The sequence below is a fragment of the Elaeis guineensis genome, chromosome 10 (assembly GCF_000442705.2).
Source record: "Elaeis guineensis isolate ETL-2024a chromosome 10, EG11, whole genome shotgun sequence".
Lineage (NCBI taxonomy): Eukaryota > Viridiplantae > Streptophyta > Magnoliopsida > Arecales > Arecaceae > Elaeis > Elaeis guineensis.
Window position 1 is genome coordinate 20,346,394 of NC_026002.2, and position 18,356 is coordinate 20,364,749.

General features: G+C 36.3%; 1 protein-coding gene across 4 annotated transcripts; it reads left to right on the forward strand.

Moving 5' to 3' along the window:
• Positions 1-1,137: 1,137 nt before the first annotated feature.
• On the forward strand, positions 1,138-18,322 carry LOC105059739 (uncharacterized). Of its 4 annotated transcripts, none has more exons than XM_073244425.1 (20): positions 1,138-1,488; positions 1,975-2,009; positions 2,191-2,312; positions 2,728-2,817; positions 2,990-3,109; positions 3,273-3,356; positions 4,201-4,278; positions 4,510-4,635; positions 4,737-4,826; positions 5,851-5,886; positions 5,995-6,050; positions 7,361-7,508; positions 8,731-9,187; positions 9,297-9,388; positions 9,536-10,091; positions 10,194-10,332; positions 15,860-15,901; positions 16,222-16,250; positions 16,337-16,387; positions 17,023-17,109. In XM_073244425.1, the coding sequence occupies exons 1-19, from the start codon at positions 1,235-1,237 to the stop codon at positions 16,342-16,344; spliced, it is 2,562 nt and encodes an 853-aa protein (XP_073100526.1). In that variant the 5' UTR covers positions 1,138-1,234; the 3' UTR covers positions 16,345-16,387; positions 17,023-17,109. The 4 variants fall into 4 exon arrangements, 3 of the variants coding, with proteins under 3 accessions (XP_073100526.1, XP_010941456.3, XP_073100527.1); XM_010943154.4 differs by adding an exon at positions 17,653-18,322 and having other exon boundaries at positions 1,141-1,488; positions 16,222-16,387; positions 17,023-17,106; XR_012134825.1 differs by lacking the exons at positions 16,222-16,250; positions 16,337-16,387 and adding an exon at positions 17,653-17,715 and having other exon boundaries at positions 17,023-17,106.
• Positions 18,323-18,356: the final 34 nt, after the last annotated feature.

The following is an 18,356-nucleotide window of genomic DNA, read 5'->3' on the forward strand; positions in this document are numbered from 1 at the left end:
CTAAATAGATTGGGTTATATTAAACAAATTGTAACAAATATAATTATTTAATCCCATTTGAAACGGGTGCATAGATTTGACTAAAAAGAAGATAAACATTTTGGACCATGTTCAATTAAATAATAAAGATTTGGAACCATATAGACATGACAATAACAAAACTGCTCCTAATCATTGATATTACTCACAAATCATAATTACTAGCAAAGTTTCAAAATAAGCTAATATTTTCTTTGTTTTTCAATAATGTGAAAGATGCGGGATGAAAAGATAGGGGGAAAACCTAAGGGATATAAGATTAAAGCATAATAGAAAAATCTAATATAGCTAATGATATTACTTTTATTACTAAACTAGAGAGAAAGCCCGTTGATTATTGTCACTCATTGCTCAAGGAAAAAACCACCCCTCACCCTTGCAGTTGTTGCCAGTTTCTAATTGTTAATTGGAAAGGAAGGATAGAATTTGGATGGGATTAGAAAGTAAAAATCCTAGCCAAAGAGTCACGAAAATGAGAAAGAAAATCTTATATACATCATTAACTTTTGATATTCAATGATATCATGTGACTATCTCCATCAAGACTATCTAATAGAAGTTAAGTTAGGATATCAATTATAAAATATTGAAAGTTTAATGGTCTGATTGTATAAAATTGAAGTTCAAGATAAAAAATAAAAAAATTAAAAAGTTTATAAGTTTCAACATGATTAATATAATAAAATTATAATATAATATAAATTTAATATATGTTAAGACTATTAATATTCAAGATATCATATATTTGATACATGTATAATGTTGTCACGATAGATAGAATCAAGCCACATCTTACAAAGGACACAACTCTTATAATCTAAAATTGATTTTTTTATTTTTTTGGCAATAGGATCAATTGAGTTACATGATGGATTTTGATTGCCACAAAAATAATTCAAGATTCCTTTCTATTTGTAACAAGCCTCTTTGCTTCATCAGATGCAAACTATAATTATAAAGCTGGTAAGTGTGTTGCAAAAGATTTCTTGCGATCAGCCTGCAAGGGATCTGCGTACATGAATGCCTCAAAGTTTACCCCCCTCTTCTGTATTTCTCACGTGAGCGACACGTGCAGGAGATGAACCCTTTGTTCCCGCTTCGAAGGGAAGAAGCCAACGCAGACGATCGAGCGATCCGATCGCCCTCGCGATTCGGTGTCTCCCTTCTTCGTCTCTCTGTTTGTGTGTTTGCGTCGATGGCTCCCATGGGATCGAAGTGGGCTCTGATTCGGCCCTTCTTCCTCATCCTCCTCCTCCACTCCCTGGCCATCTATCTCTTCACCCGCGGCTTCCTTCTCACCCGCACCGAGCTCTCCGCCTACAGCCGCTGCTCCGACCTCTCCCACTCCCCTTGCTCTCCCGTTCACAACTCCTCCTCCCACGACGACGGCCGCTGCTGGACGAAGCCCGCCGTCGATCGCCTCGTCATCATCATCCTCGACGCCCTCAGGTGACCCCGCCCCTTCCTTCCCTCCCTCCCTCCCTCCTTTCGTCTCCAAAAAAAAGAGGTTGCCCTAGCCCTTTCTTAGATTCCGCGTGGTGGATTGAGACTTCCGACTGATAAAGGCTTGGAATAAACTGGAGACTGATGGAGTGAGAATTGATGTGAAGTTCATTCCAAAAATTACTTGGACTCGGGTTGGATTTTGACTCCAAATCCAATTTTGTAGGAAAAAGCGGCTCCTTTGCTTGATTTCTTGTTTATTTTTCTGGGCCTTTTTTTTTCCTCCGAGAAGACCTAGAAGATGGATGCGATGAGAATTTTTGGGGAGTTATGCTCCGTTTTCTAACAAAAGTTGGACCCTGTATTGGATTCAAATCCCAAACCCCAAATTAATGGACTAAGGCATCGCTTTCATTTTTTTTTTCCTTTTCGTGTTTATTTTCGTGGGGGCTTTTCTCCAAGTTCTCAGAGAAATTGGTCATCGTGTTGCAGGTTTGATTTTCTTGCACCTAGTTCATTCTTCGCAGGTCAGCATCCTCTCCATCTACTCCATTTATTTTTTCTCTTTTTTAAAAAAAAAAAACTTTTTTCTGATCGGAGAGTCCAAAACTCAGCAGCATCATGCATCGTTAATAAAATTAGGTGATAGGTTGATTACTAGTAGAACATTTGTATAGGATCGGAGATGATGCAGGGCTTTTGTTCCAGATGCAAAGCCGTGGATGGACAAGTTACGGGTGCTGCAGAAGCTCGCCTCTGGAGAAGGATCATCTGCTAGGATTTTTAAGGCCATCGCAGACCCGCCAACAACTAGCCTGCAGCGGCTGAAGGTCAACCTTATTCCCTCTAAGATTTGTTTTATGATGATTTTTTTTTTTTTTTAAATTGATTTGATTTCAAACATTATATGTCTGGTAAATCATATCACTATCGTCATTTTATTCACGAATAATCTAGCTCTCTTTCTTTTTTCCTTCCTCCCCACTAGATAAATCTTAAAGGATCATCATCTTGGTTAGTAATCTCGTGGATGCTGAATGCCTTCTTTTTCATTGTAGATGATGATCATTTGAAGATTTTAAAAACAATGTACATTATATTTTTACGTATGCATGATTCAACATGTTCTTCTTTCATGTTTCTGAGTTTCTTGACTTGGAGAACCATTACATGTGTTCAAGTGTTCGCTTAACATGTAATCAACTAATGCCTATAAATAACCTCAGTTCTGTTGAAATTCTCTAGGGTCTAACAACTGGTGGACTTCCTACATTTATTGATGTTGGTAATAGTTTTGGAGCTCCAGCAATTGTTGAAGATAATTTGATATATCAGGTTTGTTCTAATAATATGTTTTTGCGGTTCATATGTTTGGATTGCAGAGAATGGAATCAAGGCAATATAAATATATAATTTAATGTTCAATATTGAGTTGATTTTCTTGCTCATCCATTATTTCTTTCAATCTTATCGATGCCTTCTCTTTATGTTGTTTATGTCAAAACAGTTGAATAAAAATGGAAAGAGAGTGCTGATGATGGGAGATGATACGTGGTTGCAATTATTTCCTGATCATTTTAACAAGTCATATCCTTACCCTTCTTTTGATGTTAAAGATCTTGATACAGTATGTTTTCTTTAAATATAGCTTCTCTATTGTTTTAAATTATTATCTTTTTGAAAAAAAAAAAAAGAATTTAACATGCATGCATGTATGTTTATTTTCTTATTTATATTTACTGGTGATTTTATCTTTTCTGCATATGATATGTGTGAATTGCATGCTGCAGGTAGATAATGGTGTCATGGAACATTTGCTGCCATCACTGTATAAAGATGACTGGGATGTTCTTATTGCACATTTTCTTGGAGTGGTAAGTCTGGGTATCTGTTTTCAAGATAGTTCTTTGTCCAAGTACACAATACTTCTCATATTTGTATAAGCATGCCAGCTATGCTTGTATTACACATATTACATACACACACTTCTAGTTTTTGCACTGTGGTATACTCGAATGAGTTCAATGAGTTTGTAGCCTCTTTCTTGCATGCTATTAAGTTGTATGCTGGTAGGTTTCTGAAATAAGAGCAAGTAATGACACTTAATGCATGGATCATAATGTAGCCTTTTGTTGTCTAAAACTTTATTTGCTGGTTCGTTTGCATGTTTTATAATGAGAAAATTGTTTCTTGGCCACAGAAGCTACTAACTCTGTGCATATAGATTCTAGGTTTTCATCTTGTGTGTTCATCCAATTGAAATCCCATGTTTCCTTGGACTGCAAGTCCCCTTTCTGCCTCCAAGCATGGATGGAAGAGGGGGTTGCAAATATCAAGAACACAAAATTTTGACACTAGCTTTGGCAGAATGAAATTCTGAATTGCTGGAAAAAAGAGGGAGTAGGGTCATCTGCTATCCCAATTTCCAAGACTTAAAAAAAAAAAAATCTCCTGAAGTTCTCTTGATAACATAGTTCAACGCTTCTAAAATAAAATAACATGCATCCTGGCAAGATTTCTAATTTTTTTATTTTATGCTTATCCAGAACCATAAGAAGTCATTCTTTTTTCAAGATATTGCACTCATTTATAGTTCATAAATATTACACCTTACTGCACTCAGTAATTAAATGATTCTCTGTCACTTACTTTTCATACCATCTTCTTTGTTTATATTTTGAGTAATGTAGCAATTCTTGTGACTCCAACTGGTGTTAGGATCATGCAGGGCATATATTTGGTGTTGATTCTACTCCAATGATACAAAAGTTGGAGCAATATAATAGTATCTTGGAGGTAAATTTTCTTGAAATTCAACTATTTAAATATTAATTTCTGTAAAAACACTCTTGCCTAGCTTCTTTGCGTTTACTTAGAAGCTCATTATGTTGCTGCTAGGGAAGAATAGAGTTTCTTGAAATGTACTGCCTTGTTAGATTACGGAAGTTATTCTAGTGTGTGACTATCCTTATGCACTTCATAATCCTTCAGTCTTTCCTTCCTGAATAATTAACTGCCATTTTCCAGAAAGTTGTTGATGTGCTTAAGAGCCAGTCTGGACCTAGTCGTCCTCATGAGAACAGTTTTCTTCTTGTGATGGGGGATCATGGCCAAACCTTAAATGGCGATCATGGTGGAGGCACTCCGGAGGAGGTTTATCCATCTTTTCTTTTCTTTCTTTTTTTTTTCTTTAAAGCAAATGTTAATACATGCTCAAATTCACCTTCTTGCTAATTATACCATATTCTGTGCAGGTTGAAACATCGCTATTTGCAATGAGTTTTAGAAGCCCTCCAGCTTCCAGCTTGTCCATTCTTGATATGAATTCTTGCAAACTTGATTTGGTATTTTTATGACCTCTGTGAAGCTTATTCATGTAACTGATGGAACTGTTTTATATTCAGATGCCATACCTTGTTGTAAATGGAATCTTCAGACCAAATTCTTAAGCAATGCCTGTTTGAACTCATATTCCATTTTCAGATCATTTGGTTATGCTGATTTCTGCCCGTGCCCCTTGATGTGTAGAACAAATAATATTGCACTATGGCATGAGACAGAAACTAATGCAAAATATAGATAGATAAATACATAATTGCAGACTTGTAGATATGCGGATAACACATGCCTACTCAGCAATTCTCGTGACTCTGAATTGCTAAAAGATAGTTTTCTATATCATAACCTATCTTTTCACATGGTCTTTATATAGTTTTAAAATATTATTAAAATCTCAATGGGCATTGCCTATACCAATTAATTTTTTTGAAGATTAAAACGATATAGCCATACTGTTTAGAGTAGTAAAATAGAAACATTTGCATTTTCTTAATAAAAGTGCATGTTGCTTCTATAAACTCCCATGAAAAGTGGAGGAAAAAATGAAGAGCTACAAATGATTTTCAATTTTGCTAGAGGATTGATTTGTTCTTCCAACATGGGTGGCATTTTAAATGTCCACCTAAATGCTTCCAAGGAAATTATCAGCTAATGAGATATATAGCCTATTTCACTGTTGTAAATTTTGTTACCCAACTGGCCCTGTATTGTTCGTATCACTATCATATCATCTTTGAATTCTCCGACATCTGATGTTTTCCTGCACCCACAAACTTTGGACCTTGTCAAACAACAGATGTGTGTTCACTGAACTAATTGAAGCAATCACTTAAATAGTGAAACAGAACAACCTTTAATAATTGAAGTGATATTGACTCTTCTGCACTTTATTTAATTCTTATTTCACTTGCTGCTCAATTTTTTTTCCTCTTTTTATTATATCTGAGAAAAATATTATGATGCCAGCATCAGTAGGCTTTGGCATAAATTACTTATATGTTTTTGTTTTGTAATGTTTCGAATTCTTAGGATGGAGAAAAGATATGCATTAGCACCATCCAACAGGTCAGATGCAATTATGTTCTCTAGATTGTTGATTTATCAAGACCATCAATAGTCTTCAACTCATTTTAGTTCAAGACTTATTTTTTTGTTGTCTTTTCTTTGTTGCAGCTTGATTTTGCAGCAACTGTGGCAGCACTTCTTGGTATTCCTATTCCTTTTGGAAGGTACATAATAACAATGACAATTTATGCCATAGCTATAATACTATATTCAAAATTTTTGTTTACCTGGAAATTTATCTATAGATATATAGTATTTTGTTAAATATCAGATAGTCTTACCTCCAGTAAGGTGCTCTTATTTGAACGGTTATTTCCTAGGCTTTGGGAATTTTTCTTATTTCTCATGCTCATGTTTGTGCTTGTGGGAACTGTTTACAATATAACGAGTCTTTACCTACCAAATATGCAATTGCATTTTCTTGGTGCCATTGACCTATCTATTTTGTTGATTTCCTCTTTTGTTGACAATGAGCAATCTGTTACCTGACTTACAAATACAAAGACTGAAATGATGTGCACTGATCCTCACCACTGCGGGCATTAACTGACATGGGTGGGTAGCATGCCATATTATGCCATGCCGTGCTGGTTATGTACCAAAGCTTATAGCAAAACATGAAAAGGGGTAAAAACATGAAAAGGGGTAATTGTTGGTCCCTGTTGGTTTGTGTCAGTGGACACTGGTGCAGATGAATACACATAATATATAGGTACTTAAAAATTATATCGTGCTCCTACTTGTTTGGTGCAATCCACAGTGTATGGTATAGACTGGTACTTACTGCACCTACATATTTAATAATAGTTACACCTATAAAGTAGCCGACCAATAATGTATATTGGCATTTCCTTCCAACTTTTCAACAACTGGACCTCTACTGCTGTTAGAATTTGCAACATAAATACATGACTTTCACATAAGTTATATCTGCTGGATGCAATATGTATTTTCCCTATGTGGACTGATACTAAATATAAATTGGCATACTACTCATAGTCTTCTTTATCTGGACCATAATAGCTCACCCTGGAAAGATTCATACCATGTATGTACTTATATACTAAGTCATCAAGTAGGAATCTTTAGGAGCATGAAACTTCAATGTTTCTGATTTTTAATGTAGTTGAATGATGTATATGTTTTCATCTTCACCAAATGCCTACAAATTTATTTGCACAGAATATCCTCCAAACCACAAATAAGAGTCAGTAAAATGAGGAGCAGAGGATTTCTTATAAAAAATGGAGAATTTCTCTCAACCTCCCTGTTTGTGTTATGAGCATGTAAATCCTTCCAAATAGACAAACATAGACACATGCATTCACTCACATATGCACAACCAACTTCTCGACATGTCTTCACAAATTATGTTGTATATGTTGGATATTTTTTTTCACCCACTCCAAATTTTTTGTAGTAAACATATGAATTTTCTGTCTTATTGAAAACATTTATGTTATTCTGTTTCTAGCATCGGGCGTGTAAATCCTGAATTATATGCTTTAAGTGCTCCGACATGGGATGGGCAAAAGATGGGTACTAATAATTGCAAATCTCGGTCAAATTTGGAAGCTTGGATGCAAAATTATGCCAACACTCTCTGCTTAAATTGCTGGCAGGTAATGTTTATATCCACTTTTTATACTAGGGTAGCATCATTCTCTGTGTCTATGGGAGGAACAGGGCTATATAATTCTATGAAAATATGCTTCTATACAAGCGAGCTGATAAAACTAAGCTGGAAGATTTATTATTTGATCTTTTATTTTTTGCTACTTAGGAAAATGTGTTTCAGTAGTGAGAAAGTCAGCCTCCAAGTGGCCTTTTATGTGGTCAACTGTGCAGGGCATATCAATTTCCTGCTTGGGAAGGATGTTCAAATAAGTATATCATGTACTTCATTGTCTCTCCATCATTGTCACCTAGAGACAGTGTTTTGATCTTTCAATATCTACACCTGTACATAACAAAGCCCTCGCTGTGGACAAGGCAAAATTCTAGCAACATTAAGAGGAATGCTATGTAACAGTTTTCTCAAGGCATTTTGGTTGAAGGAATTTCTTGTAAGATTATCATTTCTATGCAAGGATCAAAGGATCCATTAAATATAGAAAACATGCCAGAATTACTTGATAATTTCTCATAAGTTGGTGGAAAAGTAGCCACCAAGGTGTACCTGACCTTTATTTTATTTTTATTTATTGCTATGCTTATTGTCACCTTCTGAAACTGATTTTTGGAGTCTTTAATGAAAAACCTAGGATGATTGGGATTCTGGTATTACAAAAATGGAAAAAGAAAGCTCCCATTTTTGGAATTGCCCAAGTAACTTGTTTATATGCTGGTTATGATCTCTTGTGACATGCCCACATTCTATATTTCTCATGTCAATGGAACTAACTCATGGAAATACTTACACATTTTCCCTTAAATGGCACAGCATAAATGTACAATTTTCTTCAATTGCTATATATTATTAGTTTTGGTGATGTTGCTATGGCTATTAGGATTCATTTAAAGGATGCCTTTTATATTAAATTAATTCTCTGGCGGTGTCATGCATTTCTATCTCCACTGGGTCTGTGGTAGTTGCTCATCTATGGTACATCAATGAATTAATATTCAAGCAATGTGCATTAGGTCTAGGACCAAATTAATTATGTGCAATACATCATGAAACTGACATCAAGCATTCTATCCTCATTGAAGGATCATCTTGATTTCATTCAACAAAGATTATCCAATGTAGCTTGAGCTATCTCTAAACTTGTTGACATACTTTATCATATCATCCTTTTGCATGGTTGTTTGCATAATTATTATGGTCTCTTTACCTTGCAGGTAAAAAGATTCATTGATCTCTATTCTGCAACATCAGTTATTGGATTACCTTCAGAAGACTTGCACCATGTAGCAGAATTATACGCACAAGCACAGACAAGCTGGTCAAATACCAAAACGTCTGCTTGCTTATCTGAAAATGGCATCTCTAATGAAGCTCAAGATAGTTCAGCATCAATTCTTCAGTTGCAAATCAATGCATACTCTAATTTCTTAGAGAGTGTTGCCAAGCTTGCTCGCTCAGCATGGACTGAGTTTGACTTAATATTGATGGCCACGGGAATTGGCTTTATGCTAGTGTCCCTTTCCATACATCTTTTTGCTATTGGAAGGGCAAATATTGCATGTCGGTCATATTATGCTGTATCAGGCATTTCTGCCTTTCCTTTTAGTCTCTTTACTGCTTTTCTTTTGGTCATAATACGTGCAGCCAGTTTCCTATCGAACAGTTACATATGTGAGTTCTGAATTGCTTTTGCATACTCCTGTAGGTACAGCCTTCTGTCAATCTAATTTGTTCATTCCGTTTCTAATTTTCTTTTTTCTTTTTGCATTATGAAATTTAGTAATGGAAGGAAGAGTGGCAAACTTTCTTCTGGCTACAACTGGTATTCTCAACTTACGATGTTCAGTCAGGAATGGGAAGTTTTCAAAAGATGTGAGTATCATTAGTAGTAGTAAAGACTCGAATATCTTCCTGTATTCAGTTTGTAATAATGTTATTGCTGAAATTGTATATTGTGGACATGTTGAGTTTCACAATGTACTGGATTTTCTGAGTTTGACTTATACTGTCACTTTGCAGGAGTTTTTCTTTCTCCTTATAAATATCATTATTAGATATGGCATTGAATTTGGGATGTCAAAGCAGACTGTTGGTTCAACATCTTTGAATACTCAATCTTTGAATATACTTGGTATCTATGAGGGTCACCCTCTTTGGATGATGCTGTTGGAGATGTTACCAGTGATTATGTTATCCTTACTGGCAATCTTGCTATACAAGTGCACTTTAGGGATATCTTGTTGGCGATACTTGAAATATCTTCTTATAACGGGTACCATTGTTAGCTATATGCTCATCTCAGTCCATTGGGTGTTGGAAAGCAAATTAATTGCTTTGTCCATGGTGATTCAAGATATTGGGAGGAACTTGGCACCCCGAATAGTTTATGCTGTTGGATTAGGGCTACTAATATCATCAGTGCTTTCTCGGATTTTAGGCCAGAAAGATAGGAATTTAAATTCGATTGCAAGTTTGACTATTTCAACTATTTCTATGCTTTCTTCATGGAGCCCAGCCATCTTGATTCTTTTGGGAAGGCAAGGTCCGTTCGTTGGTTTGATTTGCATAATTGGAGGTACTTGTTTGCAAGTTTTATGTTTATTGCTTATAATAGTTCTTTTCAGCACTTTAATTCTTTAAATAACATGTTCATATTGGGACCATTTTCATATGACAGCATGGTGTATTATAAGGTCCAAGAATGAAGAACAAATAAACTCCAAAAGTGGGACTTCGGGAGGGTTTGTCATTAGTCCTATTCATGTAACACAATGGAACCTCCTAGCAGTTTGTCTATTTTTTTATAGTGGTCATTGGTAAGGTACCTTCCATTTGGATGCATTTTGAGTATATCATATAATTACTGATGAAATCAAATCCTATCTGTCTTACATTGTGCAATTGTAAGCTTTTATTGTTGTTCAGTCAATTCAATTTATTTACTTCAGCATTAGTTAAGCTTCTTAGTGCGTCATATATGATTTACACCTGAAAATTGCTCTCTCTCTCTCTCTCTCTCTCTCTCTCTCTCTCTCTCTCTTCCAGTGTTTAAGCACATGCATGCAGATATACACAGAACAAATAGTCAGAGTTACTGGTGTCTTGCTGATTGTTGACAAGAACACATCTTTTCTCCTGAAACTGACATTACTAACATCATTGTTGTTGTTTGTGCAACAAATGCACTGTGAAAGTTGTGGTGCCTTTGCATCTGTATACATGAATGATGAAACAACGTAAAAAATGGTGTTATGTTCATCTTTAGAAGACTGACACTTGAGTTCATGCCCCATGTATTGCTTTGTTTTCTGTTTAATACACATATGGAATGGGTTTTCTACAAGTGCGCTAAATGCATTCAATAGATATGCAACCATTGCACACGATGCATCAGTTAAAAGTCAAGAATACTCATATTTCCAAACATTTGCTCGAATGAAACATGAGGAATTGCTTTGGTTATCCTGCATGGATTGATACCTATGTGCATAATGTATAATTAAATGAATGCATGCACATATACTAGTATGATTTGTTGCCCATGTGCTAAAAGTTGAGTCTACATATGAAAACATAGAGGGGCAATTTTTCAAGAATAGATATGTTGCATTATGAACATATCCTTATGTGGTATGACTGATGGTGATCAACCATCAGGTTTGGTGGGGTCAAGTATAGAAGAAGAAAGAGATAGAGAGAAGAAGAAGAAGAAGAAGAAGAAGAAGAAAAGGGGAAAGAAGAGTAGGAGAAGAAGGCAGGGGGAGCGGGCAACACAATGTTCCTTGTATTTTTAATCATGCAATATGTGTTTTTAATTAACAAGCAATGGATTTATATAGACAACTCAAAACCCGAATAAGAGTCTGTATAAAATAAAATTCCAGAGTCCAAATAAAATTTTAGAATCCCAATTTTTTTCTATTTTTCAAATAAAATAAAATTTTCTAATTTCTATATTTGCGCTTAACATAGGTGCGCCTAGATTCCTTATTAATGGACGACCCTTCATCATACTTTCCTAGTTGAAAGGAACTTAATTCCAGAGAGTCTGATTGCAAGTACCACTTTAGAAGCTTAGAATCCAAGATGTGAAACTCATCTTTTGTAATTCAAGAAGCATCAGATGAAGGGCAGCCTTTCCATAGAACAAGATAATGATGGAAGCCATCATCAAAAGAAGTAACAATGTCATCATCCAAAATTGTCTCAGTCTCATCTCATTGCTGAGGAAAATGTCTTAGGAATTGAAGTATCTGCAAAAATGCTAGATGGCAAAGTTGGAGGCTTAAGGGTGCCTGGGTAAAGTAATAAATCCTCCACAATGAAAATATGACAAATATTTATATGACCAGGTAAATCAAGTAAATATGCATTATGTCCAAGGTTTCTAATGATGGGGAATGAGTTAATGGCTCCGGCACACAATTTCTTGAAGGATTTTTTTTGCAAGGATTTAGGATGAATATGAACCATGATACTATCTCCTACATTTAACTTCTTAGCCCTATGATGCACATCAATGGCAAGTTTATAATTTACATCACTCATTGCAATTTTGTGCCTAAATTTATTGTTTAAGGATATAGATGCTTTTTCTAACAGGAACTTGAGGGGTTGGTCTATTCTTAAGCCTAGACTCATTACTTGAGGGTTTGGCAGGGGTTAAAATGATGTTCTTGCGCTTATACTTAAACATATAGGTTTTCCCCCTACCAAGTTTGGTCACCTATGTCATAAAGCCATGGGCGCCCTAACAAAAAATTACCTGTAGATAGGTATCACATCACAATACACCTCATCCTCATAGTCTCCCATTTTGATGGACTTTAAACATCCCTTAGTCATAGGCAAGGTTGTCTTATTAACCCAGAGTATCTTAAAAGGCTTGGGGCGTGGCTCTACTTTAAGGTTCAATTTAGTTACATCAGTCTTAGAGGCCACATCCACGGTATGACCTCCATCTATGACCAACGTAGTAGATCTCTCATTGTATCTACCGAAGGTGTGAAACATTTCCACTCATCATTATCCACAATAGTAGGCAAAACACATCTCACTATATTACAATAGCGGTCATCTACCTCTTAACCATCATCAAACTCTACCTCATCGCTAGAATATTTTATGGGGTCTATTACTTGGTCCTTGGGCTCTTGTGGATCATCAGACTTTTGCTCTAAAGCTAAAGCTCATTGAGGACAATGTGCAGCTATATGATTTCTATTATGATAGTGATGACATTACACTGAAGAACCACTAGAATGAAGATCACCTACATAACCACTACGTCAAGTAATAGCCTAAGATTTCCTATTCCTAGCAGCATTATTCCTAAAAGCTGACTGGGAAACAATTTTAGATTTAGCAAATCTCGATTGGGAGACAGGTCTAGACTGACAAGACTCATATGATTGAAGAACCTAGCTGAGGAGTCTTAAGATACCTCTCTATGGTGATGGCCTTTTGATAGGCCTTCTTCAAAGAATTAGGAGCATATAACTCTACCTCCTTTATGTTTTCTTCAAGCCCATTGATAAACCTCCTAATTATGTGGAATGGATCTTCCTCTATCCTTGTCTTAAGCATAGGCTTATCAAGTTTTTACATATATTTAGACACAATTGAGGCTTGCCTAAGGTGTAGAAGCTGATCAAAGAACATATTCTTGTAGTAAGAAAGTATGTATTTCTCCATTAACTTTTGATTTATGACTGGGTGATAAGTGGCTTATCTAAATGTTGGAGGTTTTGCTGGACACTCTTCTAATATTTCTTAGCAGCTCCTACTAACTTCATCTTAGCAAAGTGAACTGTCCCTATTAGTCATATCATATCAATTGAATCCTTAAGTTCATCCAACCAATCTAGGAAGGTGTTAGGATCTAATTTACCATTATAAGATTGCATATCTACCTTAATCAACCTGGTAATGCATCTAGTGTTTCCTGAGCATATCTATAGGGTGGAGGGAAGTGCCTATTGACTCTATCAGGATGCCTAGCATGGTGGTCAACTAGCCTATGACAAACTCCTCCTGCATAGTTATGGATTGGCTGCCATGGTCTTGTTAATGTTGGTGTCTAGGGTTCTGTTGTGCCTCTATAAACTCACCCTCATCAAACCTGGACTCTACATTATAATGAGGATCTCTAAGCAAGGCTCTAATAGCAAGTCTAAGGTATAACTCATCCTATTAGTAGTTGCTAATGATTCAGGAGTAGGCAGGGTACCTTGGACTGATCCAACTAAATAAGATGCCCCATCAGGTTGCATAATAGACTCATCTGCCCTATTTGCTACATGGTGTCTGTCTAACCTCTTAGGGCTTGACCTACCTATTGGCTCAATTGCTCATATTGCTGACTTGCTTAAATTTCTGGGCTATGGAGTTCGTAAGGGGTTGTGGGTCAAATTATGTTGCAGAAGTGGAGGGGATAACATTTGTGGTAATTTGGTCCATAGTTCTTGGTCATACTGTGATACAATCAACCGCAGGGACCATGAAAGTATATAGAAATAGACTTAAAATTGCAATAAGTAATATGAATCCTAAAGTACTACGATACACATATGCAAGACTAGTAACTTTAATGTAAATGATAGGTGGATGTCTAGAAACTAGCTAGATGCAACAAATAAGAAGGCTAGATGCAAATAAAGGTTAGGTGCAAACAAACAAAAATATAGGGTTTTTTTAAAAGAACATGAATAAGGTTAAACTTGATACTAAAGCAACTTACTAGTTATCCAATCGGATAAATATCAATCAAGCTTTCAATGGAAAAATCTTATCTTAGAAAGGGCAAATTAAATCACTACTTCACCTTCTAGCAAAGAGAAACTCATTGCAGAGGTAGAATTTGCAAAATCAGATACCAAAATGGAATTAGCATGCTGAAATTAGTTAGGGACATGTCTTTGGAAAATTTTGCAAATGCTGACGTGGCGCAAATGTGCTAGCTTGCACTTAGCAAGTGATATGGCGCTGATGTGGCAAGGGATGCTGACATGACAATGTTGATTGGATGCTGATGTGGCATTGCTGATTGATTTCTAGCATAGTAGTGACTAAATGCTGACATGGCAGTGCTAGCTGGATTGGATAAAAGCCAAACGGGTTGGATCTGGATTAGATTTGGATCCACGGGGCTTCCTTCCTTGCAAGGCCTCAAATCTGAAGCCCTAGTGTGTAAGGCCACGTGTGAGGCCATCTGGTGAGGGAGGAGAGAATGATCCATGAGAGTTTCCAGGGTTGGAGGTGTCGTTGTCGGTGGAAACACGGTTGGAGAGAGAGTGTGTTGGAAGAGGGGGTGCAAGGAGGTTTGACTATGGTTTTGTGGGGTTTCAAGAGGCGCTGGAAGAAGATGGGAGGGCAGCGATAGTGAATAGGTGCTCGAGTGGCAGAGAGGAGAGGCAGCGAGAGACTGAACAAGGGGAGTGGCAAGAGGCAGAAGGTTGGGATGGTGATCAGGCACTAGATGGTAATGGGGAAGGGGGCGTGACCTCTTGGTGGCCCTTGGAGGTGTTTAATAGACTTTTCGGAGATCCATTGTGGATGAGCTCGTGAAGGTGCTGTGGGTGAGGTGAGTCGGTGGCGGAGAAGAATAGGATGAGGATGGTGGTGATAAGAAAACAAGGGATTATTTTGTGTTTTTTTTTTTTTAAACATTTTTTCTTGGTGTTGGTGTGGTGGGGCATGGATAGTGGTGGTGGTGACGGCAAATCTAGGGAGGGTGGTGCATTCAGTTGTTAGGTTTGCGGTGATGGTGTAGCAAAGCGGCTACCATACTGAGGGTAGATGGAAGTTAGCTTTGATACCAATTAACAAAGGATAGAAGAAGAAAGAGATAGATGGAGAGAGAGAGAGAGAGAGAGAGAGAGAGAGAAGAGGAGGAAGAGGAGAAGGCAGAGGGAGAGGGCCACTCAGTATTCCTTGTATTCTTAATAATGCAATCAGTGTTTTCAATTAACATAGGAATGAATTTATGCAAACACCTTAAAATCCTAATAAGAGTCTGCATAAAAATAAAATTCTAAAATCTAAATAAAATAAAAATTTCTAGTTTCTAAATAAGATAAAATTATCTTATTTCCATATTTGCACCTAATATAAGTGGGCCTAAATTCCTTATTAACTGAGGGTTCTTCATCACTATTAGATGATAAATGATATTCATTCACAATAACACTACAGTAGGCTCATTTATAGGACGTGTATGTAATTTTTGTGTATCTGATTCATTCTTATTTACATGCATAGCTTTTCGTGCTATATGCATGCATGAAATTGCTGTTCTTTTTACATGTATATGACATGTTTGTAATGTGAATTTTAATTTTGCAGGTGTACTTTTGATGGTCTTCGGTATGGCGCAGCATTTATTGGGTGAGATAGGAACTTTTTTTTTCTCACTTTTTTTCTTGAACAATACAGTGGTAATGTGCCACCATCAGAATTTGAATGCTGGACTTCCCTTAGGGCAAACCTTTAGGAGAGGGGGATCAACCAGCTGAACTAACTTCTGTTGGCTATATTTTTTGTTTGATGTCTAAGATTGTTCACCTAAGGAGTAACTGTTAGTTTTGTTCCTTTTCTTTTTTAAGTGTATGATTTCTTTTTTCATCTAACAAGTGTACACCTTTGTCTGGATGCTAAAGTTGTCCATTGACTTCAATAATGAGTTTCAGTACTGTCTTGTTATTCAGGTTTGATCATTTCAATATCATTCGCCAAGGTATTCTACTAGCAATTGATACGTTCGGTGTTTCTCACATTGTTCCCATTCTTAGCCTTCCATTTCTTGTCACGCTCCATTCCCAGAACTCTGAGGAAAACAAGGCAAAGGGTATCGTTTTTGTTAAATTAACTCAGGTAATGACCTATCAATGTTGAATATTTTTTAATTGTCCTTCCCTCAAAAGATTTTTTTTTTTGGGTCTATTTCACCTCTCCTTAGTCTCATTACTTTGATAAACATTCTTGTCATCGTATATATGTAAACAAATGCCTACTCTTTCTTAACATTTTAATGGTTTGGTGGGGAGGGAGGGGGGGGGGGGGGGGAGGGAGACAGAGAGAGAGCATTTGGATGATTGGCTGTCAGAAGTGTCACCATAGGCTGTTAATGAATGCACCGATATTCTAATTTATCAATCGATGGCATACACTAATGAGCTTCTGTTATGACCATATATCTGCTTGAGTTCTGAGCCATGCTTTGTAGAGTACAATTAGTTAGATTTCTTCACATTATTTCTTGCTCGTCTTTCATCTCCTATCAATTGGAAGATCTTAACAGTTGAAAGAATTTTGTATCTTTCCGCCTCAATCATAATGGATGATCAGGTGCTTTCGTTTAATAAATGGCATTGATCCATTTTCAGTCCAATTTGAAATTACACTAGAAGTAGTAAAATAATTCTCCAGCAATTTCTCATTCTTGTAAATTATATGAGTTGATATTATGTTTTGTTTACATGTTTTTTTTTTTTTTCCGTCATTTTCAGGTATTCTTGATTTATGGGCTGATAACATCAGTGACAACTATGTTTGCGATTATATGTGTTACAATTCACAGACGGCATTTGATGGTAAATAATTTTTCCAAATTCCCATCTTTCTCTTCATTACTAGATTTTATGGATCACTAAAGCAAGATTATAGGATCCATAATTTGATAGATGTGCTTTGGCACTCCAATTTCATGGTTGAAACTTTCATAGAGCAACATGGGAAGTTCAGACAATTTCAAAGATTTCTGGAAAAAGATTAATTGGTACATTGTGAGGTTAGCAACACTACTAGCAACAAAAGATCAGCTGATTGACACAGGTTGAAATGCAACTTCTAAGAATTAGTACTTGTTTGGCTTGGACTGACGAAGAATAAAATGGTGGGAACTCATCATTTATACCTGCAATTCTAGTGACCAGTGTTCCTTTTAGTTGGTCTCACCTTCAAGTGGAGAGAACTCAATGGTTATTAATGTTTAGTTCAGATCAGATCTAATCAGATAATTTCCAGATTAAGTCAAGCTTGCCTCCTTGCAACCTCATTTTTCTGGTGCTGTTTTTTGTATCTTGACTTGTAATTGCAACTTACGTATCTTTATCTCATATTTCATTTTTATCTTACAGGTATGGGGATTATTTGCACCAAAATATGTTTTTGATGCGTTGAGCCTTCTTCTAACAGATGTCTTAATTTGCTTGGCATCTCTCTACTATTACTGACAGAGCAGTAACCTGTGTCAAGAAAGCTGCCAGAATTCCCTGTTGATAATCTTTTCAGAAAATCTTGGCTGGTGATTGTTTTAACCAGTTCTTTTCAGGAGCTGATTCATTCAAATTCTGGTAATAGTCGTTGTTGCTGATGGCCTAATGTGTTTACTGAAATTTAAGGTGATCATGCTTGATCAGAAAAATCAAATACAGCTGACATCCATAGACTTGGAACGAGTGCAGGCATCTTTTATGATGAGTTTCTAATTGGATCATTATTTTCTAAAAATACAAACTGCATGTTCACTATGAAGGCTCCAGAAAGTTGAATTACTCTTTCGAGTTTATTCCAAGCTTTGCTGTACCATCTTACATATTGTTGATTTTGTTCGTGATTATTTGTCATCAAATCATCATATGAAGCATTAGATGGTAGGGTGAATTGCTCCCTTTGCAAACAGTGGATGCGAGCTCAAGTGTTGTCATTGGCACCGAGGCTTTCCTAAATTTTCAATCAACATTAAGGAAACAATTTTATGGAGTTCTTTTACTGCAGTCGATGGTAAGCTTGTTGTTGCCATTAAAATCCTCTTTCTTATCACTCGCATTTGTCATTTATG